Source organism: Peromyscus leucopus, chromosome 19, assembly GCF_004664715.2.
Source record: "Peromyscus leucopus breed LL Stock chromosome 19, UCI_PerLeu_2.1, whole genome shotgun sequence".
NCBI lineage: Eukaryota > Metazoa > Chordata > Mammalia > Rodentia > Cricetidae > Peromyscus > Peromyscus leucopus.
Genome location: NC_051079.1, coordinates 26612456 through 26631526, shown reverse-complemented (window position 1 = coordinate 26631526; position 19071 = coordinate 26612456). Strand labels below are relative to the sequence as shown.

The 19071-nt window shown below is 41.2% G+C and overlaps 1 protein-coding gene and 1 pseudogene across 1 annotated transcript; both read right to left on the bottom strand.

The window, feature by feature from the left end:
- Positions 1-2339: 2339 nt before the first annotated feature.
- On the bottom strand, positions 2340-5869 carry LOC114686177 (protocadherin beta-4-like). The gene has a single exon (XM_028860824.2). It carries the CDS (start codon positions 5387-5389, stop codon positions 2999-3001), a length of 2391 nt encoding a protein of 796 aa, XP_028716657.1. The 5' UTR covers positions 5390-5869; the 3' UTR covers positions 2340-2998.
- Positions 5870-14321: 8452 nt separating this feature from the next.
- LOC114686180 lies at positions 14322-17653 on the bottom strand (annotated as a pseudogene).
- Between the last annotated feature and the right edge of the window lie 1418 nt (positions 17654-19071).

The window sequence follows — 19071 nt, the reverse complement described above, 5'->3', positions numbered from 1 at the left end:
AGACAATCTGCTGGCATATCAGGGAGAAATAAAAATGTAAAGTCAAGGGGTATGGAGAATAGAATGAGAACCTCAAAAAATGCAATTTCCAGGAAGAAATAATGAGGAGGAAGGAAACACAACATTCAAATAGAAAACTGTTTGTTTTTTCTAAAATTAGATTTGATTTCCATATAAAATATCCTTAAGGAAGGCCTGCTGAAACAATAAAATGCAGCTGTGTGAAAAGAAATATATTTCAAAGAAAGAGAAAATCTTAAAAGTCTCTCCCCAAAGCCAAATTTTCATACAAAATGTGCCCATGAATTAATGACCAGATGAAAAAGTAGTAGGGCCAGTTTTTTTTGAGACAGTCTCACTACATAGCCCTAGCTGGCCTGGTATTCTCTTTGTAAACCAGGCTGGCCTCAAACTCAGTGATCCACCTGCCTCTACCTCCATAGTGCTGAGAATGAAAGAATATGCTACCAGCCTGGCTCCCTTTCATTTTCAAAGGTTTCATGCTTTCTTTTTTTCTTTACATCTATTCCTCTGCCTTTGCACGAATGCTAAGACACTACTATTCTCACTTTATACAGTCAATACCTGGTCAATATCCACTTGTAGCCATTCATTCCTGTTACTTTTTACTTCTTGACACAAGTCTGCAATCCTTGGGATTTTTTTTCTTCTGCCTAATTAATTCACTAAAAGTATTTCTCAATTTTTGCCCCAAAGTCTCACCCTTTAAGGCTATTTGAGATAAAGAGTTATAGCTTGGAATACTTTTTCTTTCGGGATTTAAAGCCATTGTATTGATTTCAGGATTGATGGTTAAGACACAGTTCTTAGCTTTACTGATGTGCCTTTAAAAGAAATACACCATGGGTTGGGGATTTAGCTCAGTGGTAGAGCACTTGCCTAGCAAGCACAAGACCCTGGGTTCGATCCTCAGCTAAAAAAAAAAAAAAAGAAAGAAAGAAATACATCATGCTAGGTAGTAGCAACACACCTTTAACCCCAGAACTATAGAGGCAGAGGCAAGGGGATCTCTGAGTTCAAGGACAGCCTGGTCTACAGAGTGAGCTCTAGGACAGCCAAGGCTACAAGAAAAACCCTGTCTTGAAAGACTAAAACAAGTAAAATAAAAAATAAATAGAGGATAGATAAATAGATAGATAGATAGATGATAGGTAGATAGATAGATAGATAGATGATAGGTAGGTAGATAGATAGATAGATAGATAGATAGATAGATAGATGATAGATAAAAGAAACACATCATATTCGTGTTGTTGCATTAGTATTTTTCCTGCCCTGAGCAAATTTCCTATGATATTTGCAAGTGGGCTTTGCTTCTTACAAACCCTGATGAGGTTTCTCTGGGTTCCCGCAACATTCAAAGGCTCACCACTGATAGAAATTGTCAGTCATTATCTCTTCAGACATTGTCTAGCCCTTTCCTACACCCCAAATCACCTCTCTTACCTTCAGACATTGTCTAGCCCTTTCCTACACCCCCAATCACCTCTCTTACCCTCTCCCTCTCCTGACTAAGCCCTTCTTCCCAACAGGTCTCCTCCCCATTTCCAGGTCTCCTGTGTGTGGCTCATGGACTTCCAGGTTTATTTATCTCTCTTTTAAAAATTGAATGTCGACTAAAATCTACTCTTCAAGAAGAACTTAAACTGCCAGGAATTTGCCTTTTCCATTGTTGTGTAGCTTTGGTGAGGAGACAAACGTGGGTAAAAATACAACTACTTCACTTCACATAGGCTGATAGTTACGATTTAGAAATAGATTGTGGGATATGAAGAATACTTTTCAGTTGCTCATTTTCTGCCAAAAGTTTTGATACAGTCTTACTTATCTACATAAATGTAATGAGATAGAAACCAAGAAATCAGGTCACCAGCCTTATTGAACACAACAGAATGCTGCAATTACAAATCAGTATGTATGCTACTGTTCCAATTTGTTAACAAACAAAATAATACTCATAATTATCAGTTTAACTCAAAGTAACTCAAGAGTACACTAAAAAAAAAAAACAAAACAAAATGGTTTAATGCCAAAAATATTTTTTGCTGGTTGATAAACTCTGCCTAAAGCCTCCAAGTAACACAAAGTGAACATTTTGAAATCTACTAATAAACAGAATCAAACAGAATACTTCAAAAAAAATAATTTGCAAGGTGGGAGAAGCTTCTGGAGAAGACACATATTATGCCATGCTTGGACTTCTTTGTATGAGGAAAGAAAAAGATAAATGTGATGCCCTCAACAACCCTGCATTTTCTTTTAAGAAAGGACAAAATACTGATTATGAGATTAATTATTAAAAGAGATTACAGCAAAGCAGTGATGTAACAGTTTTATTTAATAAGTGGAATGAGAAAACATATATTTTCTCTTTAATTTTTATCAAGTAAGAATTCAAAACTTAAACTTTTAGCATTTCCAGAACACTTGCAACCAAATAAACAGGCCTACTAGCATGCACGATGCTCACAAACAAAAAGTGTCACAATCCTTGTGTACATTCACATGCAGTTCAAATTTTATGACTTGACTATTCAGGGCACTCAGCCTGGAAGTGAACATGACATAATTCGGCTTTCCATTCATGCAGAAAGATTCAGGCGACGAAAGTAATTTTAAACAATCTACCTTTGAAAAGATAAAATCACATAGAAGGGGCAAGAATCCCAAATTTATACACAAACGCAAGTTTTCTTGAGGGCACTAAATGTCGTGGAAGATCACTAAGAGTATCATTCAAAGAAAATGTTATATTATTTGGGCTATTTGGGGTTATGGGAGTATTAGTAACAAAGAGATATTCTTATGCGGAGAAAAATATGAAATATGCTTAGTGCAACTAAAAGCCTAGTACCTTCACACCAATAAAAACAGCATAATTAAGTATATAAGTAGGTGAGACTAGTGAAGAACTTCTTAGAAACGAGATCATTTCTTAAAAGAAAAGAATGGGATAATGTCTAGGAATTTACAACACTTAGCTGAATAAAAAGCTATCTCTGCAGTGGGGACTTTCCTTAACTTCTCTCCCAGCATCCTGAAGCAACAGGTTGGGGATCATGGGTTTGAGGAATTTGAACTCACCAGTCCCAGAGTCTCCAGTCAGACACACCTCATACTGGTAGCTCTGGGACAGGGTCCCAGTGCCGCTGACATCCACCAGGTGACCAGGAAAGTGTCCCTCAGGCACAGAGCAGCCACCCAGAGAGGCCGCCCTGGCCCTCCTGCACATCCTCACCCCCACGAACAGCAGCACAGACAACAGGAAGATGGAAGACACAGAAGCCAAGGCAATGACCAGGTACAGTGTGAGCACATCCTCGTCCTGGGCGGGGTCGCGCGACACCTCTGGCAGAGGCAGGTAGGGCTGAGAGAAGCCATCCACCAGCAGCACATGCAGAGTGACACTGGCAGACCTTGGAGGATCTCCATTGTCCTTGACCAACAGCAGCAGCCTGTGCTTGGGAGCATCGCGCTCACTCAGCAGCCTGGAGGTGCGCACCTCGCCATTGTGAGCCCACATGTTGAACAGCCCGGGCTCAGTGGCCTTGAGCAGCTGGAAGGACAGCCAGGCATTCTGTCCAGAGTCGCGGTCCACTGCCACCACCTTGGTGACCAGGTAGCCTGGCTCTGCCGCCCTGGGCAGCAGCTCTGTGCAGGGCGCAGAGGCGTTCTGCAGCGGGTAGAGCACGAAGGGCGCATTGTCGTTGGCGTCCAGCACCAGCACTCGCACTAGTGCCTGGCTGCTGAGCGCAGGAGAGCCTTGGTCTGTGGCGCCCACGTGGAACTCGAAGGTCTTCAGGACCTCATAGTCCAGCGCCCTGAGCACGAACAGCTGCCCATTGTCTGCGTTGATGGAGACCAATGAAGAGAGGGCCAGCTGTGGGTCGTGGGTGGGCAGCAGAGAGTAGGTGATGTGGGCATTGGAGCCTGAGTCTGAGTCTGTGGCACTGATGGTGCCTATGTGCAGGGCGGGGCTGTTGTTCTCCTGAACAAACAGGGTGTAGGAGGTTTGTGCGAAGGCAGGGGCGTTGTCGTTGACATCGGACACCTGCACTGTTATGGTGTGCTGTTTTGTGAGCCTGGGTGTGCCCATGTCAGTGACTGTGATGGTGATGTTGTACTCAGCTCTGCTCTCTCTGTCCAGTGGACTCTCTGTCACCAGGGTGTAAAAGTTCTTGTTAGAAGGTTTTAAAATGAATGGTAGAGTATCTGGAATGGAACAAATGATTTTCCCGTTCTCTCCAGAGTCTCTATCTCGTATTCGGAAGATAGCAACCATAGTTTCAGGAGCATTTTCTGGGACTGAGCTAGTCAGAGAAGATATGGTCAGCTCTGGGGCATTGTCGTTCACATCCACCACCTCTATCACCACCTTGCCCTTCCCAGAAAGGCCTCCTCCGTCTGTGGCCTCAATTTCTACACAGTAAGATTTAATTTTTTCAAAATCCAGTTTCTTTCTCAATCTTATTTCTCCTGTGACTTCATTTATTGAGAAGGTTTGTTGAATTTCATCTGATGCTTGGAACAAGCCATAGGAAACTCTCCCAAAGGTGCCAGCATCTGCATCCTGTGCTAGGACAGTCAGGACTGGGGAGCCTGGGGGACTGCTCTCCAGGACCTGCACCTCATAGGGGGTGTTCACAAATTCAGGGGCATTGTCATTGATGTCCAGGATCAGGATTCTAACCATGGCTGTTCCTGACCTAGGTGGAGAGCCACCATCCAGAGCCGTGAGGATCAAGCTCAGCTCTGCCTGTTCCTCTCTGTCCAGGGCTCTGTCCTGCACCAGTTCTGGGTATTTCTTGCCTTCAGTATGATTCCGAGTGAGGACATGAAAATGTGAGTTGGGGCTGACTGTGTATTGTTGAAGCCCATTGCTGCCCACATCCAAATCCTGGGCTAATTTCAATGAAAATCGTGTGCCTGGCTGGCTGTTTTCTGGTATTTTCAAGAGCATTTCTTTATCTGGGAATTCTGGTGAGTGGTCATTTATGTCCTGGATCAACAATTCTCCTTGAAAATATTGCACTGGCTTTTCAAGGAACACCTGGAAATGCAACACACAGGGATCCACAGAGACGCACAGCTCTTCCCGATCTAGTTTCTCCCTCAGAAGCAGATCCCCAGTCTCAGGATCCAGAATCAACTGCTGTTTGTCATAGTCAGACACCACCCGTGCAGACCGGGCAGTCAGGTCCCCAGAACTCAGGCCCAGATCCTTGGCCAGATGGGCTACAAAGGACCCACTATCTGTTTCTTCAAGGATAGAGTACCGAGTAGGCACCGTTAGAACCCGATCCCAAAGCAGCATAAAAAGGAAAGGAATCACTTGCCTGTTTGGATGATTCCTTTCCAGCTTCTCCATGGTGGAAACACGAGTGCTTGCATCAGACTTGGAGCTGACTCTGAATGACTTGAATGCTGAATTCTGATTTCTCCGTTGGAGAATTCCTTACTCAGTTGCTCTTAACCTTTGTTCATTTAGTATACCGCAGTCCAAGCCCATTCAGAGACGGGTATTTCTTGTGATGCTTCCTGTCCGTGTTTTTTTATTCTGTCTTGGGACACAAAGGACCAGGAAGCTTTTTAACCGGTTATTCATAACCTTAGCCTGCAGCGCCACCCAGCGTCCATATTGAGAAATTGACAGTATTTTCAATTTGGGAACCTTTTGAAAATTTCCGAATGAACACGTAGAAATGCTTGTATTTTTCATGTTTACAAGTTTGTTCTTATTTTAGGTTGCATTAACTAATAAAGATATTTTACTTTGGGGTATGTGTCAGAAGAATTTTTAGCACGAAACGGGAAGTTAACTCAGTTTTCCCTAAGGTCAATTGGTGGTATTTGACCATACTGTTGTATTTTGCATAATCTAACCAAGTAAAGTAAAGTCTTAATTTTGAATCCACTTAATGACACTTACACAAGTTTGGTTCTCATAAATAAGCACTTTCTAGAGATGCAAAAATTTTAAGTAATTGCCACATCATTCTAAGAAAGAGATTTTTTTCCCTAAGGATGGTTTCTATTTCTCTACACTGGTGTGCAAATAGCAGAACCTTGGAATAAAGAAGTTTGATGCTTAGTGTGTGGAATAAAATAAATCTAGATAGAAATGAGGTAAACCATGATTGAGTCACAGAATGGCCTGGAGAGGAGATTAAAGGATTTCAACAATTAAGATAACTGAGTGATGGCAGGAGTTAATATATAATCATGATCAGAGCAGGACAACTCAAACAAGTGAAGTTCATACAATTCTTTCAAGGCTTTACATCTACTTACTTAGCTACCTATATGTAAGGAATTCTTGAGGAGGCTTTATTTTGGTTCCTGATTTAATATGATATAATCTATCACATGTGAAGTTTATTTTATAGTGAGCTTTGTGTACACCCTTTAAATTGTGGATATCATAATCCCCCAAGAGGAAGCAAGTACAGACTTAAAACATTTTGAGCATGAAACAGTGAGACTCCCTTCTCCCCATAATCTTATTAACAGAGGAAAGTGAAGGGTGTGCCAGGGATTGTCCGTTAGTTTTAGGTGAAAACTAGAGAATGTGTCTGAAACAGTTTTCAGTGTGAGTGTAGCTGCTTTGATTACCCCGGAAGATAAGAAAACTGGAGCATCATGGGGAAACATTTTAATAGGCCGTTGGTTACAGGTCGTATATCGGACTTCTTAGGCTTTCGCACCTGATTTCATTTAGCTATTGGATTAATTTGATTCATGTTAAATAAGTTGCTGCTAAAGTATGTCCATACTATCATATTCTGGAATTGGAAAACATGAATTATAGTATTAATCATGTGTCAGTTAAATAAATAAATGCACTCAAACACTTACATTTCTATCTGCATAAGCACTGACATAAAATAAAGTAAAAAATATAAAATAAATACTGAAGAGAATAAAAAGGATGTATCTTTAAAAAAAATGGAAAACAAATCTCCTGAGCAGAACAAATAGAAAAGTTCCTAGCATAGTAAGCAGGTTCTAGTTAGACTTAAAGAGTTCAGAACAAAATTTGACTATATTTTGTTTTCCTCTTTCCACATGTTGGCAAAGAGTTTTGAGATCACCTATTTCCAGTTCTTTTTGTAATCCAAAAACAAAATCTCTGTAGTACTAACATATATCGCCAAATGGGAGGAATTATCAACATTTTACATCTTAATTCATTTCCTCTCCCATCAACTCTGTGAAGTTGGTCCTTGCATTGGTCATGATTTATAGATGAAGAAAATTTGATTTGGCACAAATAATTTCCCCAGTGTCACATGCTGTGTGGAACAGCAAGGTAGAGTTTGAACTATTGTGTTGTTGTTCCACAGTCTGCTGTCTTATATGCCCAAGTAGAATTTACAGTAGATCTGAACTTCAGCCCTGGTTTGTGTATGGACGTATCAGGGGTGTCGTATGATCTGTACCCAAGTTTTCAATTATTGTTATATCCTTTAAAATTCTTTATCTGTCTTCAGAAGTAATCACCAGCCAAGAGGAATGGTTACAAACTTAGAAATCAGTGGTTTTGTTGGTAAGATATGATTAATTATTCCTGGTCTTTGTATATAAAATATCTATGTGTAGGTATTTTTAAATAATGTTAGAGCCAATGAATGTTTCAAGTTACAATAAAGAATCAAGAAAGGTTCCTTATCGTGTTATGCTCTGGATTATTTCTCCAAATTTATCAGGAAAATATGTATCTGAACAAAAGGAGATTTAATATGATAAGTGTGCTTTTATATCATTTTGACACAAGCTAGAGTCATCTGAGAGGAGGGACCTCAATTAAGAAAATGCCTCCATAAGATCTAGCTGTACACAGCCTGTTAGGTATGTACTTAATGACTGATTAATGGTAGAGGGTCCAGCCCATGGTGGGGTGATGCTATCTCTGGGCTGGTAGTCCTGAGTGCTATAGGAAAGCAGGCTGAGCTAGCCATGGGGAGCAAGCCAATAAGCAGCACCCCTCTATGGCCTCTGCATCAGCTCCTGCCTCCAGGTTCCTGCCCTGTTTTAGTTCCTGTCCTGACTTCCTTCAATGATCAACAGTGCTGTGTAAGTGTAAGCCAAATAAAGCCCAAGTTGCTTTGGGTTGTGATGTTTCATCACAGCAATGGAAACCCTAAGACAATAAGGAATAAACACCTAAAAACTATTTCTCAGTTGGATAAGGTGCACTGCTACAGAGAAAGACTTTTGTGATCAGTTACATCATTTGTGATGAAATAAAAGATGATATACGAAGTATTTTTAAAAGATGATATATGAAGTATCCCACAAAGACTTTCTAATTACTTAAATCTTTTAAAACTTCTTTCAGTAATGAATGTCTTCCTGTGTTTGCTATAAAATCTCCTACATTAAGCCAATTTCAAAGGGTTATGTTCCTTTCATATTCTGGATTTTTTAATTTCATATTTGACTACAAGCTTGCTGAACTTTTTTTTTCATTTTCCAAGATAGGGTTTCTCTGTCTAGCTTTGGTGCCTTTCCTGGAACTCACTCTGTAACCCCAGGCTGGCCTCGAACTCTAGAAGTCCACCTGGCTCTACCTCTCGAGTGCTGGAATTAAAGGCGTGTGCCACCACTTCCTGGCTAACTTGCTGAACTTTTAAAATTTGATAGTCTTTTGTAAATTCCCTAGCATTTTGTATATACAAAAAAGTATCACATGCAAGTGTGTTTCTATCTTTTCAACTCTCAATCTGAATAATTTTATTCTGTTTACTTTCCTAGTTGCCATGGCTATAACTTCTAGTACAATGTTAAATAAAAGCAGTGAAATCAAAGTCCTTATTTTGTATTTTTTCACCATTAATATGATGTTAGCTGAGTGGTTTTATAGCTGCTTTTGTAATCAGATGGAAGACTTTTCATTTTACCCCTACCATTTTGTGTGTTTTATTGTCATGGAAGTGTTGCATTTTCTAAAATGCTTTTCTCCTTTTATTGAAGTAATTTTGTGGTTTTACCCATTATTTTGCTAACAAGGTGTTTTGCATTGATTTATTTTGAATATTGAACAGATGTTTTATTCCTAGGATAATTTTTTCTTGGCCATAATATATAATTTCCATATATGTTAATGGAGTTAATATCCTAGTATTTAGTTGAGAAATTTTGAAGACACACTCTTAAAGAAAACTGGTTTTAGTTTTCTTATATTTGTCTGATTTTGTAATAGGGGGACTAGACTACTACCACCTTCATGAGTTTGTAAGTAGTTTCTGCTCCTCTATTTTCTAAACAAATTTTAAGTACTGGTGTTATTCTTTAATATTTGGTGGGATTTGTATGTGGAGTCATCTGGTTTTTATGGAAAAATTTGAGTACTAACAATAATTCATTATGGCCCTATTCTGACTTTCTTTAGTCAATTTCAGCAGTGTGTTTCTAGGGATTTTTTAAAAATTAATCTTGATTTTAAAACTAGTTTACTTGAAATTGATCATAAGATTATAAGAGTCCTCTTATAATCTCTCCTTTTCTATATAAAGTAGATTGCATTTCCCCTCTATTATTCCATAATTTGGTAATTTGAATCTTCTTTTTCCTGGATTAATCTGAGTACAAGTTTGTCAGTTTTCTTGATTACTGCAGTATACTAACCTTTCTTTCCACTGATTTGCACTTAGGCTGTTTTTCATTTTCTAATTCATTGAGTCCATATACTCTAATTTTCTCTTGCTCATTGGTGCTTAGAATGCTCTTATTATTCAAAATTTTTCTTTTGTTCATTTTTTCGAGACTGGATCATCAGTATAACCCATTTGGCTTTATACTGACCAAGAATACAGGTCTTGTCCTAAAGTAGAAATATGAGCTATTGATTTGAGATCTTTTTTTAATATGAATTATTTTCTGCTATAACTTTCCTCTAAGTTTAATTGCATGTCAGACACTTTGCTATATTGTATTTTCATTTTTCAGCCATTTCAGATTTTGTCAATGTTCCTTGTGATTTCTTTTATGCTTCATTTACTGGTTAGAAATATGTTGATTTCCATATTGTTTGTGAATTTTCTGAACTCCACGTTAATTCCATTATAACTGTAGATCAAGCATTGCTTGGTTTCAATATTTAAAATTTGTGGAATCATATTTTATGATGGTCCATCCCAAAGAATGTGCTATTAGCAATCGAAAAAAAAATCCCCTGCTGTTTTTTTAGTAGAATTCTCTGTTAGTGTAGTTTTATTTTTAATTAAAAATTGTATTTATTCATGAGGAGCATGCAGCACTGCATGTGTGGGGGTCAGAGGTCAACTTTTGAGAGACAGTTCTCTCCTACCATGTGGGTCCTGGGGATTGAACGATGGTCGTCAGATTTAGTGAAAGGTGCCTTTGCCCACCTGTTGTGCTCAGATTGTGACCCCCAAAGAGTCCACTGAAGATGAGCATGCCAGAATGCAAAAGCAAGGTTTAATTTGGGATATCCAAAAACAATACAAGCCTAGGCAGGGTCTTCGTCCAACAGATCCAATGCAGTGGAGGCTGGAGGAAGTGCCTGCCTCTCTGCAAGCTCAGTTCTTAAAGGCAAAAACCACAAGGTTACATCATTTAGGGGTGCTAGTATGGGTACAATTCTGATTGGCTCGCTTCTAGGGACTTTCTAGAAATCATGGCTTAATCTTACTTCTAAGGGGGTGGTTGCCCACCACCATTTCTCATTGGCTGCCCTCAGGTGGGGACATTTTAGTGGTCAGTTACCCTGGAAACCAGGTTGGAACATTCTTTGGTCAAAGAGTTACCTAGGGAATCAGGGAGAGGACATTCCATAGTCCGGCAGTCATTACCTCGTGACTACCTTGTGACTCTGTACTTTTACTCTTCCTGGTTTCTGGAATCTTGACTGACTGGTTTCAGTAACTCATGGCCTATACCTAAAAGGAGAAATCTTAGGCCTTAGTTTTAGGGTGAAAGCACTTTGGTCTTATTTTGGTTCTACACACCAAGCCATCCCACAGAACCTAGAGTTGTTTTTTAAGTCTTGGTGATTGAATTAGTTACTTTTCCCACTGCTGTAGAAAATACTTAGTGAAGAAAAGGTTTATTTTGGCTCAGCATTTGAGAGAATACAATCCATCTTGACTGGGAAGGCAAGACAGTGGGAGCATGGAATGGATGGTCACATTGCATCTAAAGTCAAGGAGCAGAGGAATATGTCTGCTGGTGCTCAGCTTACTTTCTTCTTTTCTTATTTAGTCTTGGACCCCACCCCATGGAATGGTCCCAACATGTTTAGGGTGTGCCTTATCTCCTCAGTTAAAAATCTCTGGACACACCCTCATAGACACACCCAAATGTGTGCCTCATTAATGATGTAGGTGTTGTTGTTTTTTTTTTACCCCCAATCAAATTAATCAAAATTACTGTTTGTGTTGAATTTTGTTTCATTTGTTGTGATGGGTGATCTCAGTTGTTACCTTGATAAGATCTGGAATCACCCCGGACATGTGCCTCCAAGGGCATGTCTTTAAAGGATGCTCTTGAGTCACTGAAGTGGGAAGACCTGCCCACTGTAGGTAGCACTAGTCCTTTGACTAGGATCCTGGACTACATAAAAATGAAAAAGTGGAATGAATGCAAACATTTGCTGTTCTCTGCTGCCTTGCTGTAAATGCAATGTGACTAGCTACTGCAAACTCCAGGACATCCCCGAGGATTGATGACACCCTTGAACTGTGAGCCAGAATAAATCCTTTATCCCTTAAGTTGCTTTGGTCAGGGTGTTTTATCACAGCAACAGAAAAAGTAGGTAAGACATTTACTTTGAGGTACTATATTTTTAGGTACATATATGTTTAAGTTGATATTTTCCCAAATAGATTCTCGTTTTTATCATCTAGGATAGCCCTCTTTAATGGTGTTTTAATGATCTTTAAAATTAATTTTGTGGTTGACTTTGCTACTCTCCAAAGTCTGTAGTGGGTAGCCATTCCAGCTTTGATCTGAAGTTCCAACCCCCATTGAGACTTTGGCAACTGTCACGCCTATGAGGCGGGGCCCAGGGGAGGCACCTGGAGACCTGAGATCTGGATGGGCCAGCGCTTTCTATGTTCCAGGACCCTGAACCATGGAGGAAGACTGAGCAGAGCGCTGGACTGCGATATACCTTCCCCAGACCCTGCGACCTACCTATCCCTTAATTTGTAAGTTACGCCATTAAATAAATATCCTTTTAACTACGTGGAGTGGCCTTAATAATTTCACCAATAAAAGTCTCTTTTGTTTACTGTCTATATAGTATTTTTTCATCCTTCAACTTTCAACAGTGTCTTTGAATAATTATAAATACATGTTCATGCATATATAATTTGTAAAAAATTGTGTTATTATATGGCACAAATAAGAAGAAAGCACTGTAGGTAACCTGCACTATAAAAACTTAACAAAGATTAGTGGGGCTGGGCGGTGGTGGCTCATGCCCTTTAATCCCAGCACTCGGGAGGCAGAGCCAGGCAGATCTCTGTGAGTTCGAGGCCAGCCTGGACTACCAAGTGAGTCCCAGGAAAGGCACAAAGCTACACAGAGAAACCCTGTCTCGGAAAAACCAAAAAATAAAAAAAGTAAAAGAAATATCTGGCCCAAAAGGAGCCACTGAAATCTTTAAAAAAAAAAAAAGATTAATGGTTAATCTCAATAACTAGAGTAAATACTCGGTAAATAACCACCCAAAGAAAAGCCCTTCTTTTGTGGCATTGGAGATAGAACCTAAGCCATGAGCATGCTAAAATGTACTCCACAATGAAGTCACAGTCTATGGTGGTTAGAACGAGAGTGGTCCCATAGGCTCATATATTGGAATACTTGGTCCCCACTTGGGGGACTGTTTGGCAAGGATTAGGTGTGGCCTTGTTGGAGAAGGTGTCACTGGGGAGTATGCTTAGGGGTTTCAAAAGTCCCCTCCATTCCTAATTAGCCTCTTGCCCCTCGATCCAGGCATAAGCTTTCAGGTACTTCTCCAGCACCATTCCTGGCTTCTGCCATACTCTCTGCCATGGTGGTCCTGGACTCTCACCCTCTGAAACTGTAAGCCCCCAGGGAACTCTCTTCTTGATAGAGTCCTTCTTCATAGAACTCTCTTTTCTTGCCTTGGTCATGGCATTTTATCACAGCAGTAGAAAACTAAGACACATTTCATTCAAAATGGCTGTAATATTTGAAGTTTTGGTTCCTTCTAGATTTAATTATAAGCTATAGCCGATCTTTTTTGATGATATTGTTCTCTAATCCCATTTTCATATATCTTTGAATTGCAATGGTGGAGGCAAAATGTGGATCAAAAGTTATTATCTGAGAAAGATTCTGAGCAATCCTAAATCATGTCAGGTTACAATCTGAAGGAACCTTGACAGTAAGCTAAGAAAATATTTTCCTCTTAAGTCACCATATGTGTGAGAAACGGGTATCAGTAACCAAGAGGGCTTACCAGAACTCAAATCCTTACTGTAGTTGTTTTAAAAATTATCCCATTGGGTTTTTACTACAACAGCTAAGAATTTACAAACCAAAGTGGCATCTAACTATACATCTCATGAATAATATGAAAAGGAAAGAATTCTCAGTAGTGGAAAATGACTTTTGTTTAATTTATTCCTATGAATATACTTTTAACAAGCATAAAGAGTAAAAGCAAAAAAGTAATCCAGTAGATTTATCTATGTTTTTGACTTTGGGGCCAGAATAAAAATAAAATCTTGAATATTAATTGCTGCTGGGTATGGTGGTGCATGCCTTCAATCCCCATACTTAGGTGAGAGAGGCAGATGAATCTCTGTGAGTTTGAGGCCAATTAGGTCTGCATAGTGAGTTCCAGGACAGCCAAGGGCATGAAGAGAGACCCTGTCTCCAAAAACACAGTGATAGTTGGTGTCAATAAAGAAATGAGTTAAAGCTGTTGCTCCTAAAAGGATTGCAAATTACTATATTTCATAAAGAAAAGGTATTTCATTTGTACTTAACACCTTATTTAACTATAGAGAAAACACTTTAAGATTATTGTAACAGATGGATAAAGAAAATGTAGTTTATGCAAAATGAAGTTTTGTTTTGTTTTTGTTTTTGAGAGACAGAGTCTCACATAACCCAGATGTAGCTTAAACTAACCATGTGATGCTGGTGCTTAAAGCCAGGTCTGGTGAATGCTGAGCAAGCACCCTACCAACTGATCTACACCTCCAAACCACGCATTGTAATTTTACTCATCCATAAAGAATACTGAAAGTACATCATTCTCAGGAAAATGGATGGAACAACAACCACACACACAAGGACCAGAGTAGAACATTTTCACTTCTTGGTGGTATTTAGGGGCAGTATAAAATCAAAGGGGGGGCTGAAGATTAGGGATGAGTAAGGACAAGGTACATTATCTGCATATATGCAAACATCACAATAAGCCTATCACATTGCATAGTTAATATACCTCCTAAAAGTCAAAGAAACTGGTATAGATAAATTTCAAAAATATTGGGAATTCTACATTGCTCACCAAATTCACTACGTTAAATGATATTTAAAACTATTTCAGTCATCACTAACAGAGTGAAGATTTTACTTCTCTCTGAGTAAGAGAAAACATACACTAAGATTGCGTTAGTAAAACAGAAGACAGTTGAAGCATTAATTGATGATACAAAAAGTAAAACCACATAGAAATAAAATGCAAACCTCAGGGAAATAGTCCCTATTACCAGAAAAACACTGATGTTTCAACAACTACTATTTTATCCTTCTCTTAATGACAACTACAATTTTAACTATCCAACATATAAGTGTCTGGAATCAGATTATTGGGAATAATGGGCTTGAGGAACTTGAAATCTGTGGTCCCAGAGTCTCCAGTGAGACACACCTCATACTGGTAGCTCTGGGACAGAGTTCCTGCTCCACTGACATCCACCAGGTGACCAGGAAAGTGTCCCTCAGGCACAGAGCAGCCACCCAGAGAGGCCGTCCTGGCCCTCCTGCACAGCCTCACCCCCACAAACAGCAGCACAGACAACAGGAAGAGGGAAGACACAGAAGCCAAGGCAATGACCAGGTACAGAGTGAGTAAGTCGTCATCATTGTGCGCCGGGTCTTCAACCATCTCTGGCAGAGGCAGGTAAGGCTGAGAGAAGCCATCCACCAGCAGCACATGCAGAGTGACACTGGCTGACCTTGGAGGATCTCCATTGTCCTTGACCAGCAGCAGCAGCCTGTGCTTGGGAGCATCGCGCTCACTCAGCAGCCTGGAGGTGCGCACCTCGCCATTGTGAGCCCACACACTGAACAGCCCGGGCTCCGTGGCCTTGAGCAGCTGGAATGACAGCCAGGCGTTCTGTCCAGAGTCTTGGTCCACTGCCACCACCTTGGTGACCAGGTAGCCAGGCTCTGCCGCCCTGGGCAGCAGCTCTGTGCAGGGTGCAGAGGCGTTCTGCAGCGGGTAGAGCACGAAGGGCGCATTGTCGTTGGCGTCCAGCACCAGCACTCGCACCAGCGCCTGGCTGCTGAGCGCAGGAGAGCCTTGGTCTGTGGCACCCACGTGGAACTCGAAGGCCTGCAGGGCCTCATAGTCCAGCGCCCTGAGCGCGAACAGCTGCCCGTTGTTGGCATTGATGGAGACCAATGAGGAGAGGGCCAGCTGTGGGTCGTGGGTGGGCAGCAGCGAGTAGGTGATGTGGGCATTGGAGCCTGAGTCTGAGTCTGTGGCACTGATGGTGCCTATGTGCAGGGCGGGGCTGTTGTTCTCCTGGACAAACAGGGTGTAGGAGGTTTGTGTGAAGGCAGGGGCATTGTCATTGACGTCGGAGACTTGCACCCTTATGGTGTGCTGAGTTGTGAGCCTGGGTATGCCCATGTCAGTGACTGTGATGGTGATGTTGTATTCAGCGCTGCTCTCTCTGTCCAGGGCCCCCTCTGTCACTAAAGTGTAGTAATTCTCGAATGCAGACTTTAAAAGAAATGGAAATTCGTTCTGAATAGAACACACCATCCTCCATTGTCCCCAGAATCTAAATCGAAAACACTGAAAACAACAACTACAGCCTCCGGTGAGTTTTCTGGAATAGGGCTTGTGAGTGTGGAGATGGTCAACTCTGGGGCGTTGTCATTCACATCCAACACCTGTACAGACACAGTACATTTGCCTGAAAGGCCTCCTCCATCTGTGGCTGCAATTTCCACATTATAATATGGAATTGTTTCAAAATCTAACTGTTTGCTCAGACGGATTTCTCCTGTGACCTCGTCTATTACAAATGGTTGAGAAACTCCACCGCCTTGAAACAGAGAGTAGGCTACATTCCCATAAGGTCCCACATCTAAATCCCTGGCCGAGACCGTGACAATTAAGGCATTGAGAGGGCTGTTCTCAGGGACCTGAACCTCATATAGCGACTGTAGAAACTGGGGGGCGTTATCATTGATGTCCACGACTTCAATGCGAACTGTGGTGATCCCAGACCTGGACGGAGACCCACCATCCACAGCAGTGAGGGTTAAAGTGAGCTCACTCTGCTCCTCCCTGTCCAGGGCTCTGTCCAGCACCAGCTCTGGGTATTTCCTGCCATCAGCGCGACTCTGAGTAACCACATGGAAATGGAGGTTGGGGTTAACTGTGTAGTTCTGAACAGCATTGCTCCCTATGTCAGAGTCCTGAGCCGCCTTCAGAGGAAACACAGTCCCTGGCTGTGCGCTCTCAGGGATTTTTAGGAGCATTTCCCTGTGAGGGAACTCTGGAGCATGATCATTTATGTCTGTGATCTGCAGGTCAGTTTGGAAGAACTGCACAGGGTTTTCCAGAATGAGCTGGAAATGCAGCACACAGGGGTCTGTCACCCCACACAGCACCTCGCGGTCTAGTTTTTCCTTTAAGAACAAATTCCCGGTCTCTGCATCCAGCTGCAAGAGCTCTTTGTTTCCTCTGTGATGGATTCGCGCCCCTCTGGTGGCCAGTTCCCCCACCCTGAGCCCCAGATCTTTGGCCAGGTTAGCCACCAAGTAGCCACTCTCCGTTTCTTCTGGCATGGAATATCTAATTGTCTCAGAATCAGCCTCCCACAAAAGCAGCAGTATAGTAAGGAAAACCACTTGCCTTTGCTGTGGCGTTTTTGAGAGCGCTGTCTCCATTGTTCACACTCGATCCAGAAGGTGCAGTGTCTTTTAATTTGTAAGGATCCACACACGTGTTTTGATGAAATAACAGAACTAAATTTTACTCACTGACTAGCTAGTGGAGCTATACCTTCTCTGGAAGATTGCCCTTCTAGATTCAGCCTGAATGCCACCTTCTTTTAGGGAGCAATCTAAGTTCTGATGCCTAATAATGGCGTCCAGAGCATCTGCAGAGTACATTATTCACACGCTTAGCCTGCAGCGCCACCAAGCGTCCTTATTTACTATTGCATGTACCTTTTTCATTGTGTTCTGTTTCCCCTCTTGTTAAAATCCAATTATTTCGCTTTTATTTTGGTTTAACAACTGGTATTCAAAGTGTTAGAGAACTGCCTGATCCCAGTGAAAAAATACAGTAATCATTTGAGAGCTCCATTTCCAAAAAAAACCTACAAATGTTTCAAAGTTATTGTGACTATTACCAACTACTAATCCTCCCGACATTTCAAAAATTTTAATACCAATTTCATTACTTTAAATTATAAACATACTCTGTGTGTAAAACATAGGTGGGTCTAACAAACAAACTAATGCATTCAATTTGGTCAGCAACTGTCAGTAACTGATGGGTGCTGATAGCCTGGCATGGGCACTTAAAACAAGTATGTGAATTAGGACAAAATTGTGCATGATTTCCTCTGCTTGTTACAATAAAGAAGGTGAAAGGAGGCTGTTTTTGAAGTTGGTTCCCCAGTGGAAATAAAATGAAAAAGGACTTTAGAAATTCTGAAATAGCAAGAGTTCTTGTTAAGTGATACATGCACTGTGTGAAGCTGGCAAACCATCCTGGGCTTATTTCTCTGTCTTGGTCATTTCGGGTGAGATGCTTCCCAGGCATATTCTTCTTTCAGAAGATTTGCTAGTGTTTTTTGTTTCTTTGAAACAGGACTTTTCAGTGTAGCCCCAGCTGTCCTGGAACTCACTATATAGACCAGGCTGGCATCAAACTCAGAGAGATCTGCCTATCTTTGATTCCGAGTGCTGGTATTAAAGACATGCATCATGCACTCAGGCAGAAGATCTCCTATGATGCCAGAATGAGAACTATTCATGAATCTGATTTCTGAGAGAAGAATATCAGTACAACTAGGAGAACCATCTGGTCTCTAGGGCTCTGACTGCTGGGGTGGGAGAGTCCTACTTTAATTGAGGAAAGTGGTTTGTTGCCAAGATCCCATCTGGGAAGTCCATGTTCCCATCTTCTTGTCCCATGACTTATTACATTCTGGCAGTTTTCTTGTATCATTTTGGCCTCATCTGATCCATCAGAAACTGGAATTCATTCTGATGCCTTTTACAATGTGTACTGTGAATTTGACCAATTTCCTTTTCTGCTTGTTCCTTTGTAAAGGCATGACACTAGCATTGTGTCTCCTTGTTTTGAGGCAATTCTGGTCTTGCACTTTTTCAGCTGCTGATTTGGGGTACAAAGCATCATGCTGGGCATTGTACACATGAGCAAAATCTTGGTGCTTTTTAATAAGTTGCTGTTCATTTCCTTGAATAAATAATGCTTACCCATTTAGCTTTTTCTTTAAATCACATTCAGAGAGCAAGTTATATACCGTTTAGGGCAGCAGCTACCTTTTTTTTTTTAAAGGAAATTTTATTCCTTTTACATACCAATCACAGATCCTCCCCTTCCCTTTTCATGCCCCTCCAGGCTTCCCCCCCTCAAGACACCCTATTCCCTCCTACAAGAAGGTAAGGCTTCCCATGGGGAGTCAGCAGAGCCTGGTACATTCAATAGAGGCAGGTTCAAGCCCCTCCCGCTGCCTCAAGGCTGTGCAAGGTGTCCCACCATAGGTAGTGGGCTCCAAAAAGCCAGCTCATGTACCAGGGATGGATCCTGATCTGACTGCCAGAGGGCCC